The 27,076-nt window shown below is 44.0% G+C and overlaps 2 protein-coding genes across 3 annotated transcripts in view; one reads left to right on the top strand and one right to left on the bottom strand.

Moving 5' to 3' along the window:
* The window catches only part of SPG11 (SPG11 vesicle trafficking associated, spatacsin), a 106,086-nt gene extending 93,150 nt beyond the window's left edge, over window positions 1-12,936 (top strand). The window contains exons 32-40 of one of the 2 annotated variants that reach the window (XM_050799335.1): window positions 1,090-1,288; window positions 1,980-2,117; window positions 4,462-4,595; window positions 5,929-6,036; window positions 7,912-8,080; window positions 9,324-9,412; window positions 9,618-9,773; window positions 10,919-11,070; window positions 12,330-12,936. In XM_050799335.1, the coding sequence (XP_050655292.1) occupies window positions 1,090-1,288; window positions 1,980-2,117; window positions 4,462-4,595; window positions 5,929-6,036; window positions 7,912-8,080; window positions 9,324-9,412; window positions 9,618-9,773; window positions 10,919-11,070; window positions 12,330-12,510 (1,326 nt within the window). In that variant the 3' untranslated portion in view covers window positions 12,511-12,936. The remainder of the gene's footprint in view (window positions 1-1,089; window positions 1,289-1,979; window positions 2,118-4,461; window positions 4,596-5,928; window positions 6,037-7,911; window positions 8,081-9,323; window positions 9,413-9,617; window positions 9,774-10,918; window positions 11,071-12,329) is intronic. The other variant, XM_050799336.1, reaches the window with a different exon arrangement.
* Window positions 12,937-13,525: 589 nt separating this feature from the next.
* Window positions 13,526-27,076, bottom strand: part of EIF3J (eukaryotic translation initiation factor 3 subunit J) — a 670,767-nt gene continuing 657,216 nt past the window's right edge. Inside the window, exons 4-9 of the mRNA XM_050799568.1 lie at window positions 25,113-25,167; window positions 24,513-24,604; window positions 21,363-21,477; window positions 18,363-18,524; window positions 15,295-15,368; window positions 13,526-14,595 (exon numbers count right to left, since the gene is read on the bottom strand). Coding sequence (XP_050655525.1) covers window positions 14,464-14,595; window positions 15,295-15,368; window positions 18,363-18,524; window positions 21,363-21,477; window positions 24,513-24,604; window positions 25,113-25,167 — 630 coding nt within the window. The 3' untranslated portion in view covers window positions 13,526-14,463. The remainder of the gene's footprint in view (window positions 14,596-15,294; window positions 15,369-18,362; window positions 18,525-21,362; window positions 21,478-24,512; window positions 24,605-25,112; window positions 25,168-27,076) is intronic.

Below are 27,076 nucleotides of genomic sequence, written 5' to 3'. Positions count from 1 at the left end.
GTAAAGACAAGAGCCAGAGCGAGCAGGAATTGTCTGTGCCTCTGTGCTGGTTGGGGGAGAAAAACAGTAGACGGGAAGTAGAAGAGCACAAGAGAAATACAGCCAAACCCGAAAGCCCACGTCTTGGAGAAGACTCAAAGGCTTCTTCGGAAATTGAGGGTTTTGCTGCTGCTCTGGGAATAAGAAGGGTTCTTGCATTTTAGTTGGTGTTCTTACATTTCATAATATTTTTAAAAATCAGGCCGGGCACAATGGCTCACACCTGTAATCCCAGCACTTTGGGAGGCTGAGGCAGGTGGATTACTTGAGGTCAGGAGTTTGAGACCAGCCTGGCCAACATGGTGAAACCCCATCTCCACTAAAAATATAAAAATTAGCTAGGCATGGTGGCAGGCGCCTGTAATCCCAGCTACTCGGGAGGCTGAGGCAGGAGAATCACTTGAACCTGGGAGGCGGAGGTTGCAGTGAGCCAAAATCACGCTAATGTACTCCAGCCTGGGTGACCAAAAAAAAAAAAAAAAGCCAGGTGCGGTGGCTCATGGCTGTAATCCCAGCACTTTGGGAGGCCAAGGCAGGTGGATCACTTGAGATCAGGAGTTCAAGAACAGCCTGACCAACATGGAGAAACCCCATCTCTACTAAAAATACAAAAATTAGCTGGGTATGGTGGTGCACGCCTGTAACCCCAGCTACTTGAGAGGCTGAGGCAGGAGAATTGCTTGAACCCAGTAGGCAGGCAGCAGTTGCAGTGAGCCAAGATTGTGCCATTGCACTCCAGCCTGGGCAACAAGAATGAAACTCTCTGCCGCCCCCGCCCCCCAGCCCCCAACCAAAAAAATCAGTGCTCAACAAGAGAATCACCTGATGCTTTCTGAAGACAAGTCTGTCTTTTACCTGGATTTGGCTTTGGTGAAATGATAGGGTTAGAAAACAGTAGTTGCTTTTTCTAAGGTTCCTGCTGAGGGTGAGTAGTCTTTAAGCTCAGAAAACAGAAACAGTGGAGTCTATCCACATCAGATTTCAGAAAGGGCTCTTTTGCTTTTCCCTGGCTTCTAAAAGTGGCCTTGACTGGCTTTGTCTTCCTCTCAGGAGTTGGGCTGTTCCTACACAGATGTTGCTGCTCAGGATGGTGAAGCCATGCTCCGGGAAATCTTGGCCTCTCAGCAGCCTGACCGATGCAAACGAGCCCAGGCCTTCATCAGCACACAGGGCCTTAAGCCAGATACTGTGGCTGAACTCGTGGCAGAAGAGGTGACACGGGAGCTGCTTACTTCATCACAGGGAACAGGTGCCCTACCCCTCAGCGATTGCCAACCTTTCCGACAGCATTCTCTAGTTCCCAGTGTTAAGGATTTGAATGTTGTGCTTATATACACCCTGTATGTGGTTCTCTCAAGTTTCTGGATTCCAGTAATGTATTTTGTTTAAATACAACAAAATACATGTACAAAATACATGCTGTTACTTTTTATTGTTTTATGATTACATTGAGAGTAGCTGTGGCTTTCTGAGCTACAGAACTGTCCTGGCTGGGCGGGGTGGCTCACGCCTGTAATCCAGCACTTTGGGAGGCCAAGGCTGGCGGATCATGAGGTCAGGTGATAGAGACCATCCTGGCTAATATGCTGAAACCCCGCCTCTACTAAAAATACAAAAAATTAGCTAGGCATGTTGGCTGGCACCTGTAGTCCCAGCTGCTGGGGAGGCTGAAGCAGGAGAATCGTTTGAACCCGGGAGGCCAAGGTTGCAGTAAGTCAAGATCACCCCACTGCACTCCAGCCTGGGTAACAGAGAGACTGTGTCTCAAAAAAAAAAAAAAAAAATCTGTTCTATAAAATGACCAATAGGCCAAGGGTTTCAAGCTCAGCAAGTGGAGAGCTGCAGAGCTCCATTAGCATCACCTCCTGGTGCCCAAGCCTGGGCAGAGTGGGCCTCTCTTATGATAAAACCAGCACCTGTCTTCACACCTCTCTGTACAGGACATAAGCAGATGTTCAACCCAACAGAGGAAAGCCAGACATTTCTTCAGCTGACCACTCTGTGTCAAGACCACACATTGGTAGGCATGAAGTTGTTGGATAAGATTTCCTCCGTTCCCCATGGGGAATTGTCTTGCAGTAAGTTATTGGCCTTTTTCTTACATATTTTGGCCCTAAACAGGTCTCTCCGAGTCTCTCCAAAACTTGATTTGGGTCCTTGTTCCTGCTCTGGATACCTAGCCCTCCAGCAGGGGTTATAAGTTCTTGGTAGAAAGCCTTAACTTCACTGAAGAAAATTTAGAAAGTATGGATGAGTACCCCCAAATTTAAAACCATACAAAAAGGTAACCTTTACTCAACATGCTTATTTCACTCTTATATTGCCCTGCAAAGTGAATATTATTGTCCGCATTTTAGAAGGGAGACAAACTTTACCTTAGGAAAGCTGATCACATCTGTTAAGTGGCAGAGCTGGTGTTCAAACCCAGGCTGTGGATTTCAAAGCCTGTTTATTGGCCGGGCGCGGTGGCTCAAGCCTGTAATCCCAGCACTTTGGGAGGCCAAGACGGGCGGATCACGAGGTCAGGAGATCGAGACCATCCTGGCTAACACGGTGAAACCCGTCTCTACTAAAAAATACAAAAAACTAGCCGGGCGCGGTGGCGGGCGCCTGTAGTCCCAACTACTCGGGAGGCTGAGGCAGGAGAATGGCGTGAACCCGGGAGGCGGAGCTTGCAGTGAGCTGAGATCCGGCCACTGCACTCCAGCCTGGGCGGCAGAGCGAGACTCCGTCTCAAAAAAAAAAAAAAAAAAAAAAAAAAAACAAAGCCTGTTTATTTTCCATGATGTCTAACTCATTATAGGCCTTCATTAGAATGTGTGATAGGGGCCGGGCGCGGTGGCTCAAGCCTGTAATCCCAGCACTTTGGGAGGCAGAGACGGGCGGATCACGAGGTCAGGAGATCGAGACCATCCTGGCTAACACGGTGAAACCCCGTCTCTACTAAAAAATACAAAAAACTAGCCGGGCGAGGTGGCGGGCGCCTCTAGTCCCAGCTACTCGGGAGGCTGAGGCAGGAGAATGGTCTAAACCCGGGAGGCGGAGCTTGCAGTGAGCTGAGATCCGGCCACTGCACCCCAGCCAGGGCGACAGAGCAAGACTCTGTCTCAAAAAAAAAAAAAAAAAAAGAATGTGTGATAGGTTCTTTTTAAAAAAATGACATTATACTCCATATAGTTTATAATTTTTTTACTTTATGAATATGCTGTCATTAACATTTTTCATGGCATTGAATATTCTCCTATATAACTTCTAATGGTTACACAGATTTCTCTTATATATAATGAAAAATTGTATTTTAGAATGGGAACAGTGGCCCATGCCTGTAATCCCAATGCTTTTGAGAGGCCGAGGGCAGAGGATAATTAGAGGGTAGGAGTCTGAGACCAATCTGGGCAATATAGTGAGACCCTGTCATTACAAATATTTTTAAAAACTTAGCGGGGCACGGTAGTGCACACCTGTAGTCCCAGCTACTTGAGAGGCTGAGGTAGGAGGATCCCTTGAGCCCAGGAGTTGGAGATTGCAGTGAGCTCTGATTGCAACACTGAACTCTAGCCTGGGCAACAGAGTGAGATCCATCTCTAAAAGAAATTTAAATAAAAATAGCCTTCTATATCTCTTCTCGGTCCAGTTCAACAGTATTTACTGAGTGTCAACTGTGTGCCAGGCACTATAAGCACCTAGGATATGGTGTATAAGCAATTCCTGGAGCTCAGACTAGGGTCTTAATACACAGTAAGAGCCAGAATGATGGGGTCAAGATACAGTTCTGGAGGAAATGTTCAAACGAAGGCCTAAAGGATTCATTGTCAGGGATGCTTAGTAGTCAGGAGGACTGGAGAGGGCCCTGCAGATGCAAAAGCCCAGAGGTTGCAGCATGTTTTAAGGATGGAGACCTTTTTCGGTCCTCACATTGCAGGTGTTTTTCCCAGTGTGCCTTTTAATTGTGCTTACAGTGATTGTAGCATTTTTAAATCTGTACATGTCAGATCTTTCACTACTCTAGAAAGCCAGAACACCAAATGGCACTTGATTAGGCCCTGAGACCTTCCGCTGGGATAACAAGCAGAGAATGCCCTTGGATTCACGTTGGCAGGAACTCCATCAGTTTGTCTGCAGGAAGTTTCTCCATGTTTAGAAGGCGAGGGTGCTGTGTTCTCATTTTGGGGGCCTTCTGGGGATAGTCACTACATGATTGTCTTTGAGGATTGTGCTATGACTGAGAGAACTATTTGGATGTCACCAAGGGGCTGTCTCAGAGCTAGAGCTGCTGAGTTCACGGACCTTGGAGGGCTGGTGGGAGGGACCTCTCCAGACAGGCCCCTTCTCCACCAGGCCCTTTTTCCCTCCTGCCAGGCAGAGGTTGACAGTAGGCAGCCAGGGTTCATAATCCTATCTTACCAGTGCCTACCCTCCCAGCCACAGAGCTCCTGATCCTGGCCCATCATTGCTTCACCCTGACGTGCCACATGGAGGGCATCATCCGAGTCCTACAGGCCGCCCGGATGCTCACAGATAACCACCTAGCCCCCAGTGAGGAGTATGGGCTGGTGGTAAGTAACCCCCTCAACCCGTCTCCATCCTGTGGAAACCTTTGAGAGGAGTAGGAAGGGTGGGGGCCGGCCCAGAGCTGATGTAGTTGTAGGAAGTTCTGCCCATCTGGATACCACTACCTACTTGAGAGTCGGCTGGGCAGCCCAACCCTCTGCTCCAAGTTAGGATTTCTGTCAGAATCAGAGGTTGCTCCAAAGGAACAAAAGGGAGAAGATCCCTGCCAGGTTCCGGGGCCATCCCACCTCCTTGTCAGGGCAGTTAACTTTTCTAGAGGGCTAAGACAGCTGCATTTTTCCCCAAAACGAGGTTTGAACCTTCTCCCCACCTCTGAATTGAAGTAAGTTGGCAACTCAGTTCCCATGTGCCTCCCTAAATTCTCTGGGCTTGAAACCAACCTGAGTGACTGAGCAAGCTACTGGGCCACTGTGATGAGTAGCGGTGAGAAGAGGAAGAGTGCCTGCCCAGGAGAATGGCACTTTAGCACTTGAGAGCCACATTTTTTTTTTTTTTTTTTTTTTTTAAGACGGAGTCTCGCTCTGTCACCCAGGCTGGAGCGCAGTGGCTGGATCTCAGCTCACTGCAAGCTCCGCCTCCCGGGTTTACGCCATTCTCCTGCCTCAGCCTCCCAAGTAGCTGGGACTACAGGCACCCACCACCTCGCCCGGCTAGTTTTTTGTATTTTTTAGTAGAGACGGGGTTTCACCATGTTAGCCAGGATGGTCTCGATCTCCTGACCTCGTGATCCGCCCGTCTCTGCCTCCCAAAGTGCTGGGATTACAGGCTTGAGCCACCGCGCCCAGCCTGAGCACCACATTTAAGGACAGCAAAGCCGGGTGTGGTGGCTCACACCTGTAATCCCAGCACTTTGGGAGGCCGAGGCAGGCAGATTGCCTGAGGTCAGGAGTTCGAGACAACCCTAACACGGTAAAACCCTGTCTCTTTACAAAAATTAGCCAGGCATGGTGGCGCACGCCTATAATCCCAGCTGCCCAGGAGGCTGAGGCAGGAGAATTGCTTGAACCTGGGAGGCGGAGGTTGCAGTGAGCTGAGGCTGTGCCACTGCACTCCAGCCTGGGTGACAGAGCAAGACTCCGTCTCAAAAAAAAAAAAAGAAAAAAGAACAGCCAATGGTGGCCCAGTGACTGACATTTCTGAATTCTCCAGAGGCTCCCTGTTGGGTACGGGGCGGGGGAGCAAAGCATGGTAGCCTGGAAATTAGCCCTTCTCCTCCTGGAGCTTGGCATCTGAAAGCAGCCACTGATGGTAGTGGTCTGGCTCAGAGAACTCCAGACTCCAGGTGATGCTGATGCGAGCTGTCCTCCCACTTCACAGGTACGGCTCCTCACTGGCATTGGAAGGTACAACGAGATGACATACATATTTGATTTGCTGCATAAAAAGCACTACTTTGAAGTGCTGATGAGGAAGAAGTTGGATCCGGTAGGTGCAAAGTAACAAGCTCCAGGATGGGGTGTACTGCTGACAATTCAGGAGCCTCAGTTTTTCTCGGGAATAATCTCAGTCATGCTAGACTCTTAGGAAAACGGAGGGAATGAATTGGGGACCTCCCCAAGACACACACTATCACCAGTGGCTTCAGATTCTGGTTCAGATCAGTCAGTGAATATGCTGATGCTATATGTATTTATATGTGTGTGTGTTTGTGTGTGTGTGTGTGTGTGTGTGTGTATATATATATATATATATATATTTTTTTTTTTTTTTTTTTTTTTTTTTTGAGACGGAGTTTCGCTCTTGTTCTTGTTACCCAGGCTGGAGTGCAATGGTGTGATCTCAGCTCAACCTCTGCCCCCTGGGTTCAAGCGATTCTCCTGCCTCACCCTCCCAAGTAGCTGGGATTACAGGCCCACGCCACCACGCCCGGCTAATTTTGTATTTTTAGTGGAGACGGGATTTATCCATGTTGGTCAGGCTAGTCTTGAACTCCCAACCTCAGGTGATCCACCCGTCTCGGCCTCCCAAAGTGCTGGGATTACACTATGCCCGGCCAATGCTAAATACTGAAGAAAATAAGTTTGTCCTCCTCCACCTTAGCCTCTGTCACCTGCCTATACTGTCTTAAATGCCTTCTCTGGCAGGGGCAAAAACCCTGAGAGCCAGGCTGAAAGTGGATTGTCTAGCTGTGAGGTTGTTTGAGGGCTTTTAGAGTGGAGAGTTTTCAGGACACTGTGAAAAATTGTGCTGCTAAGAGCCAGGTTAGGAATCAAACACAAAAGTTTAGACTAAAAAGCTGTGGAGCCATTTATGATGATGAACAGGAAGGCGGCTTGGAAGCAAAGGCCTGACTTGGTTAGGTCTTGGGTTCTGAGAGCCCGTCTGTCCTGAGTGTGCTTTGTGACACCAAGCATATCCGTCACAGTACCTGTTTCCAGATCATTTGTCTGGATGACTCATTGCTTCTGCTCATTTCACCTTTGGCTTCTGGGAACATGGGCCCAGCCAGGCAGGATTAAGAGACAAAGCAGAAAAAAATCTCTCTTTAATATTGGGCCAATTTCAGGACAGACCAATCTAGTCATCAAGTGAGGAGCAAGTCCTGGACATAGGTGCATCTTCAAGATCCCCAGAGGGTTTTTAAAATTGTTTTTTAGGCAGTTTTCCTTCTGCATTTATATATTCCTTTAATAACTTTTCTGGTTACAAAAGTAATGCATATTCCAGGTAAGACACTTGGAAAACAGAACAACACAGAAAAAGCCCTCAGTATCTATCCATCATCCAGAGACAGCCACTAACAATTTGGTATAGGCCCTTTCTTTGAACATGTACCCGAAAACATCTATATATAATTACATTTTAATAAGACTTATACAGTGAAGGTATGAAATATCCTGCTTTTCTCACTTAACAAAGTATATCATGACTATTTCCCAAATCAACAAATCATCTCCTACATAAGTTTTAATGGCTACATGGTATTCTCTTCCCCTGATTTTGGATATCTGGATTATTTCTAATCGTTTGCTATTAAATATCCCTGTTACATTCATCTTCTCTGCTTATCTCTTTAGGGATAGATTCCTAGAAATTGAATTGTTAGATCAGCTTATGCGAGTGTATTTTTAAGGCTTCTCCCTTTAGAAAAGTTTCGCCTTTCACACTCCCAACAGGAAAGCGCACATGCCTGTTTCCTCATACTTGGGACAGCATAAAACTTGTATTCATTCTCATTTTTGCTCCTCTCTTCCTTTTTCTTGGGAGTTTTTAAGGAATGCAGAACCAGATGACTCAGCTAGTCCTGTCTGCCTTGCAGTCCCTGACTGACACCTTGCTATTCCCTTTTATTCTTGGCAGAGTGGTACCCTGAAGACAGCCCTGCTGGACTACATCAAACGCTGCCGTCCTGGAGACAGTGAGAAGCACAATATGATTGCCCTGTGCTTCAGCATGTGCCGGGAGATTGGCGAGAACCATGAGGCAGCTGCCCGCATCCAACTGAAACTGATTGAGTCTCAGCCCTGGGGTGAGTGAGGTCACAGCAGCACTACCAGAACAGTGCTGCTAGCCGGGTAAAATGCTTTATCCCCAGGCTGGAGTGCAGTGGCATGATCTCAGCTCACTGCAAACTCTGCCTCCTGGGTTTAAGTGAATTCTTCTGCCTCAGCCTCCCAAGTAGCTGGGACTACAGGCATGCGCCACCACACCTGGGTAACTTGTATTTTTGTTTGTTTGTTTTTTGAGACGGAGTCTCGCACTGTCACCCAGGCTGGAGTGCAATGGTGTGATCTCAGCTCACTGCAGCTTCCGCCTCCCAGGTTCAAATGATTCTCCCGCCTCAGCCTCCCAAGTAGCTGGGATTACAGGCAACTGCCACCATACCTGGCTAATTTTTTGTGTTTTTAATAGAGACAGGGTTTGACTACGTTGGCCAGGCTGGTCTTAAACTCCTGACCTCGTGACCCACCCACCTTGGCCTCCCAAAGTGCTGGGATTTACAGGCATGAGCCACCACGCCCAGCCCTGGGTAAAATTCTTACAGCAAAGGACGAGCCCATGAGATTGGCTATTAGAAGAATCTTGAGGTAGGTGGCCCGGTGCGGTGGCTCATGCCTGTAATCCTAGCACTTTGGGAGGCCGAGGCAGGTGGATTGCCTGAGCTCAGGAGTTCAAGACCAGCCTGGGCAACATGGTGCAACCCTGTCTCTACTAAAATACAAAAAAAATGAGCCGGGTGTGGCAGTGTGCACCTGTAATCCCAGCCACTCGGGAGGCTGAAGCAGGTGAATCACTTGAACCCAGGAGGTGGAGGTTGCAGTGAGCCAAGACTGCACCATTACACTCCAGCCTGGGAGACAAAGAGAGACTCTGTCTCAAAAAATATCGCTCAGCAGGAACCCCACGTGGGCAGACAGATGGAACAGAGACTTGGAAAACATTTGCACCTTAGGATTATACTCTTGGATCTATATAGCCTGTATATCCAGGGTATCATTCACCAGGAACCAACATGCATGTTGATACCATGTAAGTCTTCCTTGATGTTTCGGAGAAATGAGGCATTAGAGGGGGCACTGAATCCTACTTCAGAGTGAAGTTAAACAATAGGCATATGCATTTCCGGCCCAGTAACCTTTATCTGAGTGAGGTGTTCCTGCCTCGCTGTGAACATGGCTGGGATGTTTCTATTCTAGCCCCCATCACTATGAGTGGGATGATAACAGTTGGCTTTGGGAGTCAGACTTGGCAAATCTTTATTTCCCCTACAGAGGACAGTCTCAAGGATGGGCACCAGCTGAAGCAACTGCTGCTGAAGGCCCTGACTCTGATGCTGGATGCAGCAGAGAGTTATGCCAAGGTAACCAAAGGCTTTTTCCAGACTGGCCTTAGGACTTGCTGTCTACAGTAAAATTCTTTCCTTTTGTCCTTGGGCTCTTCCAAGGGAAGGGGGAGGGCATCATAGGCCAACCAGGAACAGAAAGGGTGAATACTCTTGTGAGGGTTCACACAGGAGGTAACTACGTCTTTCTCTACGTGTGCCTCTCTCCACCCTTGTTCCTCAGGACTCCTGTGTGCGACAGGCCCAGCACTGTCAGCGGCTCACCAAGTTGATAACTCTGCAGATTCACTTTCTGAACACTGGCCAGAACACCATGCTCATCAACTTGGGCCGCCACAAGCTAATGGACTGTATTCTGGCCCTACCTCGGTTCTACCAGGTGAGCAAGAAAGCAAACTCTAGGCAGCACTGCTAGCATCCTTTCTCCTTCTGTCCCACTCATGGAACCAGAGGTAAGGTCTCAGGGCTAGTGACAGAACCAGGACAGTCCAGTTCTGACTTAACTGATACCAACAGAAAATGTCAATTTGATGTATTTCTCTCTAGTATGTTGTTGGGCAGAGGTTAAGAGAATGGTAAGATAGTGCTGTCTCCCTTTCCTGTGCTATTAAGACAGCAGAGAGGCAGACACCTTTGGCCCTTTAGACTATCTGTCCCCAGCCTCCAGGCTGCGGACTGGTACTGGTCCATGGCCTGCTGGGAACCAGGCCGCACAGCAGGTGAGCACCAAGCAAGCAAGCATTACTGGCCTGAGCACCACCTCCCGTCAGATCAGCAACAGGACTATATTTTTATAGGAGTATAAACCCTGTTGTGAACTGCACATGCAAGGGCTCCTTATGAAAATCTAATGCCTGATGATTTGAGGTGGAACATTTTCATCCCAAAACCATCCCTCCCAGTCTGTCATTGATGCCAAAAAGGTTGGAGACCACTGTCTTAAGACAGTTGAGGTTCAGAGTAATACTCTTGCTAGTGGTCCTGCAAGAACCTCCTAGCCCTAGCAGTTACAGAATGGCACACTCAGGTTAGTACAGGAAGTCAGGGAGATTGGTTCTCGCCCTTTAAAGAAGTGAATTATCAGGGAATCAGCCCTTTCACTGTTCCTTATACTGCTGAGTTAATGGGAGTGATATATTCTTAGCAGTCTTAATTCATTGTGAGGAAGATTAAAAACACTGAAAGCTGGGCATGGTGGCACATGCCTGTAATCCCACATATGCAGGAGGCTGAGGCGGGAGGATCCTGAGCCCAGGAATTTCTGGTCCAGCCTGGGCAACATAGTGAGACCATGTCTCTTTTTTTAAAAAGGTTTAAGATAATTTGGGGATTTATGGGAGAGAAAATGCCAAACACACACCAGACTTTTCACCACCTCCGATACGTAGAGCCTTTTTACATAATTGGTAATGATCATATTCACTACACGAGTGAGTATACAGTATTGTTTTCTACAACAGTTTATTTTTGATTTTACATCAGATGGGCTCTGATGGTGTCCTTCTTCACTTCTCTCCTTTTAAGGCTTCTATTGTGGCTGAGGCCTATGATTTTGTTCCAGATTGGGCTGAAATTTTATACCAGCAAGTGATACTTAAAGGAGACTTTAATTACTTGGAAGAATTTAAGCAGCAAAGGTTATTAAAGTCCAGTATATTTGAAGACATTTCCAAAAAGTAAGTATTAAAAGCTGACTGTAAACATTTATCCTTGCCTCTGCTTTGAGGTGAGACAAGTGTTAAGAATTTTATGGCTAAGTACACCATGCCTTTAGATTACTTCTACTTAAAATGGCAAAGCAATATCAAGAATCCTTATTGGGAAGAGTCTTTTAACAGATTTATGCAAACAGATGAACAAGAACAGTTTGCTTATAGTGCTTTGTACTTTAAAATGGGAGGATAGCTACTCATTGCCAAAAACCTAAAACAATGGCCAGGCACAGCGGCTCACGCCTGTAATCCGAGCACTATGGGAGGCTGAGGTGGGAGGATCACTTGAGGTCAGGAGTTCAAGACCAGCCTCACCAACATGGTGAAACCCTGTCTCTACTGAAAATGTAAAAACTAGCTGGGTGTGGTGGTGGGCGCCTATAGTCCCAGCTACTTGGGAGGCTGAGGCAGAAGAATCGCTTGAACCTGGGGGCAGAGGCTGCATTAGGCCGAGATCGTGCCACTATACTCCAGCCTGGCAACAGTGTATGACTCTTACCACAAAAAACACTAAAACATCAGAGGTGCCTTTTGGAGTACTAAACTTAACTCTATAAGGTGAGCATTAACATACTCATTTTTAATAAAGTATTTTATCAAGCACCCACAATACTAGTCTGAGATAACCCAGACTCCAGCACTGTCTCCTCTATAGGTAATAGTAAGTGGTACTTCAGAGCTGACAGCCCTCACTCAAAATACAATATCCTAAGGTGGGCACAGTGGTACACACTTGTAGTCCTAGTTACTTAGGAGGCTGCAAGAGAAGCACTTGAGCCCAGGAGTTCACACCTCTGAAAAGCCACTGTACTCCAGCCTGGGTAACACAGTGAGACCTCCATTTTTCATTTAGAAAAAAAGAAAAGGAAAAAACAAAACAAAAAACGGGCAGGCACAGTGATTCACGCCTGTAATCCAAGCACTTTAGGAGGCTGAGGCTGGCAGGTAACTTGAGGCCAGGAGTTCAACACCAGCCTAGCCAACATAACAGAACCCTGTCTCTACTAAAATTACAAAAATTAGCCAGGGTGATGACACATACCTGTAATCCCAGCTATCAGGAAGCTGAGGCACAAGAATCACTTGAACCCAGCAGGCAGAGGTTGCAGTGAGCCAAGACTGCTCCACTGCACTCCAGCTTGGGCAACAGAGTAAGACTCTGTCTCAAACAAAACAAAAAAACAACAGTTATCTTAACCTGTATATTATGTTTCTTTATCTAGATATAAACAACATCAGCCTACTGACATGGTCATGGAAAACCTGAAGAAATTACTCACATATTGTGAAGATGTTTACCTGTATTACAAGTTGGCATATGAACACAAGTTTTATGAAACTGTAAATGTGCTTCTGAAGGACCCTCAGACAGGTTGCTGTCTAAAGGACATGCTAGCAGGTTAGATGATTTCATAGGTGCCTGTTTTCTTGTACTGTTAGCAGGTTCTGACAGATGAGATGAGTAGAATAATGCATTGGAGATCTTTGTTAAAGTTGAACAATCCCAGTACTGTACCATATCAGTCCTTTGTGGGTAGTAGGCAGCAAATGAGAAACTTTTCAGAAGGAAATTCCTATTTGAAATGGACTGATTTTAGATGACTGTTCATCTATACCATTTTATATAGATACTAGTATTAAGATCAAAAGCTTCCTCTTCCTCAGGACAGCTTCTACTTTAGATGATCCAATAGTAATTAAAGAATATACCTGTACCTGCAGATTCCAGTTCCAAAGAAATTTAATATTATTTACACAGTTAAGGAACAGGTGATACATTTTCATTTGTTAGAAACTGATCTTTCTGTAATAAAATAGATTTTCAATTCAGTGTATGTCATTATTACTGCTAAGGAAATCTTAGCCCTTGTCTGCCTTAAAAGAATCTTTATTTACTGTAATTATTGCTATGTAGTCACTACTTTTTGTTAATTCCTCAAATCACTCAGATGGTCTTGTTTTCCACTTAGTAAGTAGTCTACAGAGCTTTGACGTTCCTATTTCCTATATAAGAGAAATTTAAAACATTTTTTGTTCTTTCTGTCTTAGGGGAATAAAAAAACACTAACCACACATTTGGTTAAACTGCTTAGGAGAAGACATAATAACGATTCCCCAATCTATACTTAACAGCCATAAACCTGAGTTATAGGCTCAGTTACTCCAAATAAATAGTTCTTATAGGTACTTAATTAGGCCTTAGTATCTAAATAACAAAATTATTTCCCCAAATAAATAAGAGGAAGGCAGCCCTATACCTTTGTTGCTCTATGGTGACATTATTAAGGACCTGGCAAATCACTCGTTTTAAAGCTGTAACTATGTCAAGCATTTATTAAGATTTAGTATGTAGAGAACTGTAATCCCAAGAGCTGTGTTCTATACTCTCAAAAAGTATCTCTTGGGAGGTAACACAAAATTTAAGTCCTCACAATAGTGATTTTATTAAATTAGTTGCTTTATAAAACATTGCAGATGTCATAATTGTTAACATAACAATTTACCAAACTGTAGTTAACTGGTGCAGTTTGCTGAGCATGTTTTATAAAGGAAAGGAAATGCCAAAACCCTGGTAAAGTTGTTCCATTGCAGCCTAAGAGAACAAAGATTTGTTTCTCAGACACTTAAATCAGTCAAATAAAAATGTTTCCCTCCCCCACCTGAAGCACTTCATCAGTAGAAATAGCCTGATAAATAACTAGACAGTCTTTGCACTGAAGAGATTCCACAACATGTAATGCAATAATGGAAAGGTTACCTTCTTTAGCTTCAAAGTTGGAGGGTTTTGGTCATTTTAATTTTATATCAAACTAGTGCTTTTCAGCCGCAGTATCTTCACTCTGAGATAAGCAGTCATCTTCACAATGTATTTTTAATATCCTCATGTTCAATTTTAAGACAAAGCAATTTTAATACTAGGTGCACACCACATGCCCTTGCTGCAAACTGCTTTTCTTGACAAGTTACGAAGTAGTTCAAGGAGGTATGGTTAAGGCTGTATTACTGAATGGTGCTGGTAAATACTACACAGTTTTTTTGTCATGTTGCAACCTTTTGTTTCCAATTTATTTAGTGACTGCTGCTATGAAATCAGATAGCAACAATGACAACATTATTAGGTTTGTTTTGAACTATGATTTAGTAGCAACTTAGGTTCCAATTTTAACCCCTTGGCAGCAAGATCCAAGTTCCCTCATTTGCACATTAGCACCTAAGTGTCAAGGGGTTAAATAACCAGCACAAAATATACTGCACTTCTGATTGTAGCATTTGGCAGAACTGAAAGGAAAGGAAGTTGTGCTACATGTTCAAGGGATTGTGGGCAACATAAAGATGATACCAAGAAAAGATAAAATGTCACATGAAGTCTTCATAGTCTTGTACATATCCTCCATCATAACCACCATAATCTGCCAGATCATCTTTCATGGTGGCTTTTAATCCCCCTCCAGGAACCACACCTTTCTTCTTCTTTTTGGCTTTGCTTTGCTAAAGATGAAAGAGAGTTAATTCATGAAACTTTATGTGCTATGGGCATCTTACCTGGTATAGCAACCCTCACAGATACACAAAAACCTTTGGTCCCAGACACACTAGTTCCGTAAGGGACAACCGAGCCTACATGTTTTGGACCTGAACAGGTCTCTAAAAGGTCTCCCAGAGTCAGTCTCTCCAAAACTTGATCTGGGTCCTTGTTCCTGCTCTGGATACCTAGCCCACCAGCAGGGGTTATAAGTTATTGGTAGAAAGCCTCAACTTCACTGAAGCAAATTTAGAAAAGTGTGAATAAGTACCCCCCAATTTTAACTCACAAAGCTAACCTTTACTTGACATACTTCTCTTACTTTTATAAATATTCTGCAAAGTGAGTATTATTGTCCCTATTTTAGAAGGGAGAAAACTGAAGCTTAGAAAAGCTGATTTACCTATAGCTATTGAGTGGCAGAGCTAGTATATGAACCCAGTCTATGATTTCAGCAATTTCTATGAACTCAGAAAAGGGGAACATGTCTGGAAACAAAAGGACAGTAATAGCACCCATACTCCTGTTCTAGTCTAACTTAAATGGTATTAGTGAGTTGCTTGATTTTTAAGTAATTAGGACAGGCTCCTATTACATTTGTTGAAGGTTAGACCTATAACCCCACTCTAATTTAATACACATTTCCCTACACAGCTTGCTCTTACCTTTTCTTGCTTCTGTTTTTCACTGCAAAGCACAGTCAGTGAATTGGTAATTTTTTTCAAGTCATCAATTTCCACTTAAAAAAAAAAAGGGCATACCATTAAATGTGAATTTTTAAGCATTTTGAAAACTTAAAGCTAAATATATACATTCCACATATATCTATATGTCCCAAAATGTACATTCCAAAAGTGTTATGAGAAATCCAATTTATTCATTGTTAAACTTCAGTAACTATGAAAGGACCATGAATTTCTTCTTTTTAAACATAAGGTGGCCGGGCACAGTGGCACATGCCTGTAATCCCAACACTTTGGGAGGCCTAGGTGGGTGGATCACTTAAGCCCAGGAATTTGAGACCAGCTTGGGCAACACAGCTAGACCCAGTCTCTTGAAAATAAAATTTATTTATAATGATGACCTGTAATCACCAACACACCACTGTTCAACCAAAGAGAAACTTTTATAGCTCACAATGCTTCCTACTGTCCTTCCTTAGTCTAAACAAATGGGAGAGGATAACATGCCCTTCCATTAATATACCCCCAGTAATCAGTGAGAACAGACAAATAAACATGGAATGACAAGTATTATTATTATTTTTTATTTTTTGAGATGGAATCTCACTCTGTTGCCCAGGCTGGAGTGCAGTGGTGCCATCTCAGCTCACTGAAAGCTCCACCTCCTGGGTTCATGCCATTCTCCTGCCTCAGCCTCCCAAGTAGTGGGGACTACAGGCGTCCACCACCACACCCAGCTAATGTTTTATATTTTTAGTAGAGACAGGGTTTCACTGTGTTAGCCAGGATGGTCTCAATCTCCTGACAGGTGATCCGCCTGCCTCGGCCTCCCAAAGTGCTGGGATTACAGGCGTGAGCCACCGCGCCCGGCCTATTTTATTTTATTTATTTTTTTTTTTTTTTGAGACAGAGTCTCGCTCTGTCGCCCAGGCTGGAGTGCAGTGGTGCGATCTCCGCTCACTGCAAGCTCCGCCTCCCGGGTTCACGCCATTCTCCTGCCTCAGCCTCCCGTAGCTGGGACTACAGGCGCCCACCACCTCGCCCGGCTAGTTTTTTTTTTGTATTTTTTAGTAGAGACGGGGTTTCACCGTGTTAGCCAGGATGGTCTCGATCTCCTGACCTCGTGATCCGCCCGTCTCAGCCTCCCAAAGTGCTGGGATTACAGGCTTGAGCCACCGCGCCTGGCCCTATTTTATTTTTTTTGAGACGGAGTCTCGCTCTGTCACCAGGTTGGAGTACAGTGGTGTGATCTCGGCTCACTGCAACCTCCACCTTCCGGATTCAAGTATTGTCCTGCCTCAACCTCCTGAGTAGCTGGGATTACAGGTGCACACCACCATGCCCAGCTAATTTTTGTATTTTTCTTTTTTTTTTAGAAGAGACGGGGTTTTACCATGTTGGCAAGGTTAGTCTCAAACTCCTGACCTCGGGTGATCCACTGGCCTCAGCCTCCCAAAGTGCTGGGATTACAGGCATGAGCCACCGCGCCCGGCCGGAATGACAGTTCTTAAACCTACAATGACAACACCCTATCCCATCATGTCTCCATTTTCTTGCATGGGAATTAGAGTGAGAACAGTGACCATCTCCATGTCCCACCACGAAATGGTCCTGTTCAGTGGACAGCATTATCAGCCTTATAAAAATATGAAGCTGGAAAGAAACACCAGTTTTTAGCTACTAGAAAGTGTTCAGTTTTGGTAAGAGAACACCTCCAAAAACCAGAAAAAAATAGTACATGCAGAATAAAATATCAACTCTGGGCACGTTACCAATCAAATGTAGAGCCCTCAGCATAGTGATATTTCTCAAAGAAAACCCAATCCATTGTAGAGGATTCCTCTTTCTCCATCTTAAAAACTGCAAATAGGCTGGGCGTGGTGGCTCACACCTGTAATCCCAGCACTTTGGGAGACCAAGGTGGGGGGATTACCTGAGGTCAGGAGTTCCAGAGCAGCCAGGCCAACATGGTGAAACCCTGTCTCTACTAAAAATACAAAAAATTAGCCAGGCATGGTGGCAGGCACCTGTAATCCCAGCTACTCGGGAGGCTGAGTGGAAGAATTGCTTTTTTTTTTTTTTTTTTTTGAGATGGACTCTCGCTCATTCCCCCAGGCTGGAGTGCAGTGGGGCGATCTCAGCTCACTGCAAGCTCTGCCTCCCGGGTTCACACCATTCTCCTCCCTCAGCCTCCCAAGTAGCTGGGACCATAGGCACCAGCCACCACGCCCAGCTAATTTTTTTTTTTTTTTTGTATTGTTAGTAGAGATGAGGTTTCACCGTGTTAGCCAGGATGGTTTTGATCTCCTGACCTCGTGATCCACCCACCTCGGCCTCCCAAAGTGCTGGGATTACAGGCGTGAGTCACTGCGCCAGGCCAGGAGAACTGCTTTAACCCAGGAGGCAGAAGTTGCAGTGAGTTGAGATGGTGCCACTGCATTCCAGTCTGGGCGACAAAGCAAGACTCCATCTCAAAAAAAAAAAAACTGCAAATACTAGCAAAACCAGTCCCTTCCATACATTCCTGCTTCACCACCCATGGCTGTCACTCCCATTCACCCTGCCCTGAAATGTATGACTCCTGTCAAGGTGTGGCACCACAACCACGGACCCAGAGAATAGGTGCCAGCCCTGTCATGCAACTTGCACTTTGTCTAATTCTGCTGTGTAAAAACCAGTGGCCAGAGTCTCACCCAACCCAAATCCTACAGGGCCAGAGACCTTTTTCCCTCAAAAGATACTTCCCAGCCCCTCTCAAGTGATAATCAGATAAAAAGAATGGGCCAGTGTTTTACTAGCTGCTTTGCTGACAAGCCCAGGTATCTCTTAAGGAAGCCATTGTAAAACAAGAAGTCCTCCTACAAACAAAAAGATCCAGCACTCAAATTCACTGTGTATCTGCAGCCCAACATTCACAAGGTAATTGCTAAAACAGCAAATCATGAGTCTGTATTATAGTATCCTTGAAAATAAAAAATAACCTTCAACCTCCTGAAGATAACATCCTACTAAAAATCTACCCAGAGGGGCTAGAGATTAGAATTACTTACATGAAATACACACATCTCGAACTAAGACTTCCAAAAAACTGGCATAATATAGTGATTTTTCATATTGTGTAATTTTATCTTTTAGTAACTTTCCAAACTCTGTAAAGTCATCTCTTGAAGATGGGTTCATAGCATCTATTCCATAAACTGTATTATTAACACCTGTAGGAGAAAAGAAGCACCGAAAAGTATCAGGAGGTTAGGATTTTTAAAACTGAAACCTTACAAGCCAATCAGCTATGTGAATAACCCTGTTGTTTCATTCTAAAGCAGAGGCTCTGAACCTGAAGCCACTGGAGTCATTGGATAGAATGGCTGGAGCGGGACAGGGCAGGGTGGGGGTTGGGGGCAGGGGGGCTACGAACTTAAATCAGAAAAACAGTCACATCTTTATTAACCCGTAATTCAGCATTTCCTTCCGTTTCAATTGACTGGCAACAAATCACAGTGGTATTAGCAAAACTTGACTTACCAGGAGAGATTACACACACTCTTCTGACATTACAGATATCTTACAATATTAATATTGTTCAGTCATCATTACTCTCAAATGACATTATTTATTAGACCTGCCACTATACCTTATTTAATGCATCAATAAGGAAGCACATAATTCTGTATCACAAATTGTCATTTTAGTATTTTGACATCTATTTCTATATAACAGGTTTTCTTTATAATTATTTTATTCATTTAAAAACAATGTATCAAGGCCAGACACAGTGGCTCACACCTGTAATCCCAGCGCTTTGTTTGGGAGGCCTAAGAGGGAGGATCGCTTGAGGCCAGGAGTTTGAGACCAGCCTGGGCAACACAGCAAGACTTCATCTCTACAAAAAGAAATTGTTTTAATTAGCCAGGTGTGGCCAGATGTAGTGGCTCACACCTGTAATCCAAACACTTCGGGAGGCCAAGGCAGGTGGATCACCTGAGGTCAGGAGTCCGAGAGACAAGCCTGGCCAACACGGTGAAACCCCGTCTCTACTAAAAATACAAAAATTAGCCAGGCATGGTGGTGGCATATGTCTGTAATCCCAGCTACTTGGGAGGCTGAGGCACGAGAATCACTTGAACCCAGGAGGCAGAGGTTGCAATGAGCCGAGACTGCACCACTGCCTTCCAGCGTGGGTGACACAGTGAGACTCTGTCTCAAAAAAATAAATAAAATTAGCCAGGTGTGGTGATATTCACCTGTAGCCTTCACTACCTGGGAGGCTGAGGTGGGAAGATTGTTTAAGCCCAGGAGTTAGAGGCTGCAGTGAGCTATGGTCATGCCACTGCACTCCAGACTGGATGACTGAGCAAGACCCTTTCTCTAAAAATAAAACAACATATTACATTACAAAAGGGATACTCTGTTCTTGTACAAGAACACCCCCACAGTAAAGTGGGGAGAGAGGGAACAAAAAGATTAAGAAACAAAGATGGATCCTGTGAAAGTATTTGTCTAACTCCAGAAGCTAAAAAGGGGTAAACATGTTATATCCCAATAGAAGAAATATGGCCTGGGCTGCGCATGGTGGCTCCTGCCTGTAATCCCAACACTTTAGGAGGCCAAGGCGGGCAGATCACTTGAGCTCAGGAGTTCAACAACAGCCTGGGCAGCATGGTGAAACCCTCTATCTACAAAAAAATACCCAAAAAAAAAAAAAAATTACCCAGGCGTGGTGGCATACACCTGTAGTCCCAGCTACTTGGGAGCCTTAGGTGGGAGAATGGCTTGAGCTCAGAGGCAGAGATCATACCACTGTGCTCTAACCTGGGTGACAGAGCCAGACCCTGTTAGGAAAAAAAAAAAAATCTGGCCCACATGAGTTTTAGACTAAGATAAGTATGCTTCTGTATCCTCCATGTCAAGTATGTTAGTTATTAACAATATCACATGTGGTATTTTAGTATGAGAAACACAACAGTAAAATCCTATTAACAATGACTGTATGAATGCATGTTTTTTACCTTTTAGTCTGTAACAGGTGTCCCATGCTAGGCTTTATGCACACTTCATAAACCTGCCTCTTTAATAAACACATGGGCAGCTTTTACCATCCTAGGAAGACACATAATAACAGCCAAGAACCCTCTATAATTAGACGAGTGCAGTTAAGACCTGCCAAGCATACAATGGTGCACGGAGCATTCACAGCAACTCCCGGTATTTGTACAGATCCACTAACAGATAAGGTCACACTTCGCCATGAAAAGGAAAACAATCACTACAGTCAGCCTTTTGATCTGTTTAGAGTAGAGAAAGCATGAAGGTGGGGGAGACGTATCAGAATAACTAGAGCTTTCCTTCTTGGCTATAAATTGCAATGATTTAACTGTTTCAACATGATCTTCTACTCTGAAAAGTACTCAACAGGTAATGACAAACTTGGTTAAATGAAGTGAAGGCTTTGACTATTTCTCTAGCCATGTCTCTTACTCTGGAACACTCTGAATGTAACTATTTATAGGATGCTGCACTTTTATCTCATGCACTAACCACAGCTGCAGACACCACACACAGAAATGGAGGCCCTCTAAAGACAGGGCATGGTAAGGGCAAAGAAGGATTGCAGAAGGAAATGACACTGAGCACAAGAAGGCACAGAAAAAGCTGCATGCTTCACCTGGAGCAACATCCTACTGTCTAAGTCTTAAGACAGCAGGACAGTCCTACAGTCCATTTCAAAGCTACAGACCTCACATTTCATGCAAATTTCATCCAGCTGATAAAAATATTCTACGCAGCAGTGTACTTCATTTGAGTCGACTCCTTTTTGCCCTTCTTGCATTGCTATAAATGACTTATCTTAATAATCTTTTACTCAAAACAATCATTCAAAAATCTGAAAATGTAATGAAATCTCAAATATACACAGAGATTAAAAACTGCTTTCTAATATCTACATTAGCCAGTATCATGTTTCTTTTAAGAAAAGGAGATGTTTTCTGAACTTTCTGGGGTCTTCACCTGTAACAGTTTAATACTGTATTGCAATCATACTCCTGTCTTACCAAAAGTTTCCTTTGCTAATTCGAGGTCTGACTCTTCCTGTAATTTCTTTAGCCGAAGTTTATCTGCTAATTGTTCTTCTGGTGTTAGCACTTTAGGTTCTTCAGGTTCTTCTAACTAAAATGAGACAAAAGTTTTTAAAAAGCACTGGGATTATGATGCACCCAGTACCTTTCTGTATTGTATGAATTCTTAAGCATATATAATTATAAATAAAAGTGAACACTGGTAATTACTGTTTCAGGCATTCCTCTAAACACTTTAGTTTTTTTTGTTTTTTGTTTTTTTTTTAAGACAGAGCCTCACTCTGCCACCAAGGCTGGAGTGCAGTGGCGCGATCTTGGCTCACTGCAACTTCTGCCTCCTGGGTTCAAATGATTATTGTGCCTCAGCCTCCCAAGTAGCTGGGATTACAGGCGTGCGCCACCACATCTAGCTAATTTTTGTAGTTTTAGTAGTGACAGGGTTTCACCATGTTGGCCAGGCCGATCTTGAACTCCTGACCTCAAGTGATCTGCCCGCCTCAGCCTCCCAAAGTGTTGGGATTACAGGTATGAGCCACTGTGCCCAGTCCACTTTAGATATTCTTAACCCAATTTTAAAGATAAACAATGGAGGCACAGAGAAACAACCTGCCCACAATAATAGAAGGTAACACGGCTGGTAATGTGACAGATTTGTACCCAGGAAGACTGGGATTACTTCTATAGCCTTTTTTAAAAATAAGAAATTGAGACTGTGGAAAAGGTAAAAATATTACTTTCATACACTGCTACTAAAACTATATTGGAACAACCTTTCTAGGGCAACTTGGTAATATGTATCAAGTCTTAAATAATACTTTTACATGCTTTAATCAAGCATTCTACTTCTAGGTATTTACCTCAAGAAATAAGATGCACACAAATATATAAGCCCAAGAATGTACATTAGAGTATTATTCATAATTTCAAATAAATTTACAGACAACCTAAATGTCCAACAGAATGGTTCAAAACATTTCCCCTTTTCATCATATTGTATAATTATAAAAGTATCATTATAACAAATTTTAAAGATATAATAGTAGATGTCATTTGTTTCCCAAACCCACTTCTCTGAGATGACAGCTGACAGCTTAGTGTGTATCTATCTTCTCTTTATACTGGGATATAATTTTTCTTTTTTTTGAGATGGAGTCTCACTCTGTCGCCCAGGATGGAGATGGAGTCTCGCTCTGTCACCCTCACTCTGTCGCCCAGGCACAATCTCCACTCACTGCAAGCTCCGCCTCCAGGGTTCACGCCATTCTCCTGCCTCAGCCTCCCAGGTAGCTGGGACGACAGGCGCCTGCCACCAGACCCAGCTAATTTTTTGTATTTTTTAGTAGAGACGGGGTTTCACCATGTTAGCCAGGATGGTCTTGATCTCCTGACCTTGTGATCTGCCCACCTCGGCCTCTCAAAGTGCTGGGATTCCAGGCATGAGCCACTGTGCCCGGCCGTTTTTTTTTTTTTTTTTTGAGTCAGGGTCTTGCTCTGTCACCTAGGCTGGAGTGTAGTGGTGCAATCATGGCTCACTGCAGCCTCAACTTCCTGGGCTCAAGTGATTCTCCTACCTTAGCTTCCCAAGCAGCTGATACTACAGGCATGTACCACCATGCCCAGCTCATTTTTCTACTTTTTGTAGAGACGGGGTCTCCCTATGTTGTCCAGGCTGGTCTCAAATCCATGGACTCAAGCAATAGTCCCACCTCAGCCTCCCAAAGCGTTGCAATTACAGGAGTGAGCAAACCACCCTGGGCTGTTTTAATTTTTGAACCATGTAAATGTGTTCTCAAATAGAAAATAGGCCAGGCGCAGTGGTTCACACCTATAATCCTAGCACTTTGGGAGGCCAAGGCGGGTTGATCACCTGAGGTCAGGAGTTCGAGACCAACCTGGCCAACATGGTGAAATGCCATCTCCACTGATAATACAAAAGTTAGCTGGGTGTGGTGGCACACGCCTGTAGTCCCAGCTACTCTGGAGGCTGAGGCAGGAGAATCACTTGAACCCAGGAGGAGGATGAAGTGAGCTGAGATCACACCATTGCACTCCAGCCTGGGTGATAAGAGTGAAACTCCATCTCCAAAAAAAAAAAAAAGAAATAGAAAATAGGCTGGGTGTGGTGGCTTATGCCTGTAATCCCAGCACTTTGAGAAGTCGAAGCAGGCAGATCACTTGAGGTCAGGAGTTTCAGACCAGCCCAGCCAATGTGGCAAAACCCCATCTCTACTAAAAATACGAAGATTAGCCAGGCATGATTGCGTGTGCCTGTAATTCCAACCTGGGATGCTGAGGAATGAGAATTGCTTGAACCTGGGAGATGGAGGCTGCAGTGAGCCAAAATCACACCACTGCATTCCAGCAGCCTAGGTGACGGAGTGAGACTCTGTCTAAAAAACAAAAACAAAAAAACCACACAAATAAATATTTCTGATCCTGTGCCAAATAATCAAAAACAAATACATTTATATAGCTACATGACACAGAAATGAACAATTTTTGTATTTTGTTCAATATATACACTGCAAATAAAAACTAATCCTGGCCAGGCACAGTGGCTCACGCCTGAAAGCGCAGCACTTTGGGAGGCCGAGGCAGACAGACCACAAGGTCAGGAGATTGAGACCATCCTGGCCAACATGGTGAAACCCCATCTCTATTAAAATACAAAAAATTAGCTGGCCGTGGTTCCTGTAGTCCCAGCTACTCAGGACGCTGAGGCAGGGGAATGGCGTGAACCCGGGAGGCAGAGAGGTTGCGCTGAGCCGAGACTGAGCCACTGCACTCCAGCCTGGTGACAAAGCAAGACTCCATCTCAAAAAAAAAAATCTAATCCTGTTGACTAGAATGAACTACAGGCACTGGCAGAAATCACTGACTGTAGTCACTGCACTATCATGACTGTTCCTGAATGTTTGTGAAAACTTAAAAGACACTCATATATAAAACTGGGTTCTGTTTTTGCAAAAACCATAAATCAATTTGTTTTGGATTTTACCTACCTTATGGTATCCACTTACAGTCTTTACAGAGCCCTTCAAATTGCTAGGTAATATTTGCAGCCTGTTAGAAACTATACCACTACCGATGTGAGAATTCTGTATTTTAGAAAACAACGGTACTTACCCTCTTTTTAATTTCTTCTTGCCTTTTCTTCTGTTGCCGTTCTTTCTCTTTTATCTTTTCTGCTATTTTTTTCTTTTCTGAAATTTTTACCTCTAAAAGTAAAAAAAAGTTTTATTCACAGTTATACTGAGTATTTTCCAGTTTATTGATGAGACAGACATGATACTTGTATACTGTTAAGAGACCAAACCTTTCCCAGCTTCAAACAGTGATTTTTCTCACAAATAATGGGAAACTTCTGGGACGACTCCTTCTCCTCTCTAACGTGACCCCTAAGATCCAAATATCTCTTCATATTTCCCCACCGTCCTATAGGCAGGGCTTAGATCATTCAACTATAATTAATGCCAAAACCTCTACCCTTTCCTCCTAACAATACCTAGCACTCACACAGAAATACAGCAGGTATCTAATCTGATTATATTTTGAGGAGATACAGAAAAGTTGCAGGGAAAACAGAATAAAGTGGGAATGGAAGGACACTTGGTTTCTAAATACCAAAATCTCCCATTTTGTGAGCATTCTGTCATTTGTCTTAATACAAGTCACAAATGCTCAGCAAGACATAAAAACAAAAATGGAGGTACCCCAGTGGCTCACCTGGTTTTACTTCTGCTTCCTCTTTTTTTTCATCATCATCGTCATCCCAGTTATCCTAAAGAAAAAGACTTCCATTAATAATTCTTGCTTTTCTGTGTGAACCTTATTATCAACTTGACTAACTCCAGAGAAATAAGTTGGTTGGTATTTTTTGGTACTGCATTAACTTTTTAAATTAATGTAGGGAGAACTGACATCTTATAATGCTGAGCTGCCCTAACCAAGAATAACAGCTGTCTTTCCATTTGATCAAGTACATTTTTGTATCTTTCAGAAGTGTTTTAAAGTGGTTTCCCTATTAGAGACTCTGCACATTTCTCTTTAGATTTATTCCTAAGTATCATCTTGCATGTTGCTATTGTAAATAGGGTATTTTCCTATTATGTCCTCTAAGTGGCTATTATTTGTGTATAAAAACATATTGGCAAGACCCGGTCTCTACAAAAAAAAAAAAATATTAAAAAATTAGCTGGGTGTGGTGGCACGTGCCTGTAGTCTCAGCTACTTGAGAGGCTAATGTGGGAACATCACTTGAGCCCAGGAGGGTAACGCTGCAGTGAGTTATGACAGTGCCACTGCACTCTAGCCTGGGCAACTCACTATCATAAAGACCCTGTCTCAAAATAAATAAACAAAAATAACTACTGGCTTTTTTATATGTTAATATCCTGCTACCTTACTGAATTCATTTATCTCTTAAGTTAGATTTATCATTGCTTCTCTAGGGTTTTCCAGGTATGCTGCCTTATCTGGAAACAAAAGATAGCTCTACTTCTTTACCAATCCTTAGGCCCTCACAATTGATTTATCTAATTGGGCCAGCTCAACCTCTAGTACAATGTTGAACAGCAGCAGAGGTAATGGGCATTCTTGCTTTCTGGATGGAATGTTCTGTTGTTTCCCCATGAAGTGCTATGCATCCCAACAAATTTATGCAGTAAAATTTACCAGACTTTTTTTTTGTTTTTTTTTTTTTGAGACGGAGTTTCGCTCTTCTTGCCCAGGCTGGAGTACAATGGTGCAATCTCGGCTCACTGCAACCTCCACCTTCCACATTCAAGCGATTCTCCTGCCTCAGCCTCCCCAGTAGCTGCGATTACAAGCATGTACCACCACGCCTGGCTCATTTTTGTATTTTTAGTAGAAAGAGTTTTTTTTTTTTTTTTTTTTTTTTTTTTGAGACGGAGTCTTGTTCTATTGCCCAGGCTGGCTGGAGTACAGTGACGCGATCTCAGCTCACTGCAACCTCCGCCTCCTGGGTTCAAGTGATTCTCCTGCCTCAGCCTCCTGAGTAGCTGGGATTACCAGCGCACGCAACTATGCCTGGCTAATTTTGTATTTTTAGTAGAGACAGGATTTCACCATGTTGGTCACGCTGGTCTCGATCTCATGATCCGCCCGCCTCGACCTCCCAAAGTTCTGGAATTACAGGCGTGAGCCACCACACCTACTCCCAGATTTTTATTCCATTGCCTCTGGATGGATTTCAAGTCAATTAGAAAGTCTTTTCTTTGTTTTGTTTTGTTTTGTTTTTGAGATGGAGTTTTGCTCGTTGCCCAGGCTGGAGTGCAATGGCGTGATCGTGGCTCACTGCAACTGCTGCCTATTGGGTTCAACCAATTCTCCTGCCTCAGCCTCCCAAGTAGCTGGGATTACAGGCATGCACTACCACGCCCAGCTAACTTTGTATTTTTAGTAGAGACGGGGTTTGTCCATGTTGGTCAGGCTGGTCTCAAACTCCCAACCTCAGGTGATCCGCCCACCTCAGCCTCCCAAAGTGCTGGGATTACAGGCATGAGCCATTTCGCCCAGCCATAAAGTCTTTTCTTACACCTAAGAATTCACCCACAATTTTTTCTAGAATGTGTAGGGTTTCATTGTTTTTTTATTTAGATCTCTGATCTATTTGGAGTTTTTGTCTTGTGTATGACGTGCGACACGAATCTAGTTGTATTTTTTTCCAA

The sequence above is a fragment of the Macaca thibetana genome, chromosome 7, assembly GCF_024542745.1.
Source record: "Macaca thibetana thibetana isolate TM-01 chromosome 7, ASM2454274v1, whole genome shotgun sequence".
Classification (NCBI taxonomy): domain Eukaryota; kingdom Metazoa; phylum Chordata; class Mammalia; order Primates; family Cercopithecidae; genus Macaca; species Macaca thibetana.
The sequence above is the reverse complement of the archived record's forward strand: the minus strand, read 5'-3'. Positions and strand labels throughout refer to the sequence as shown.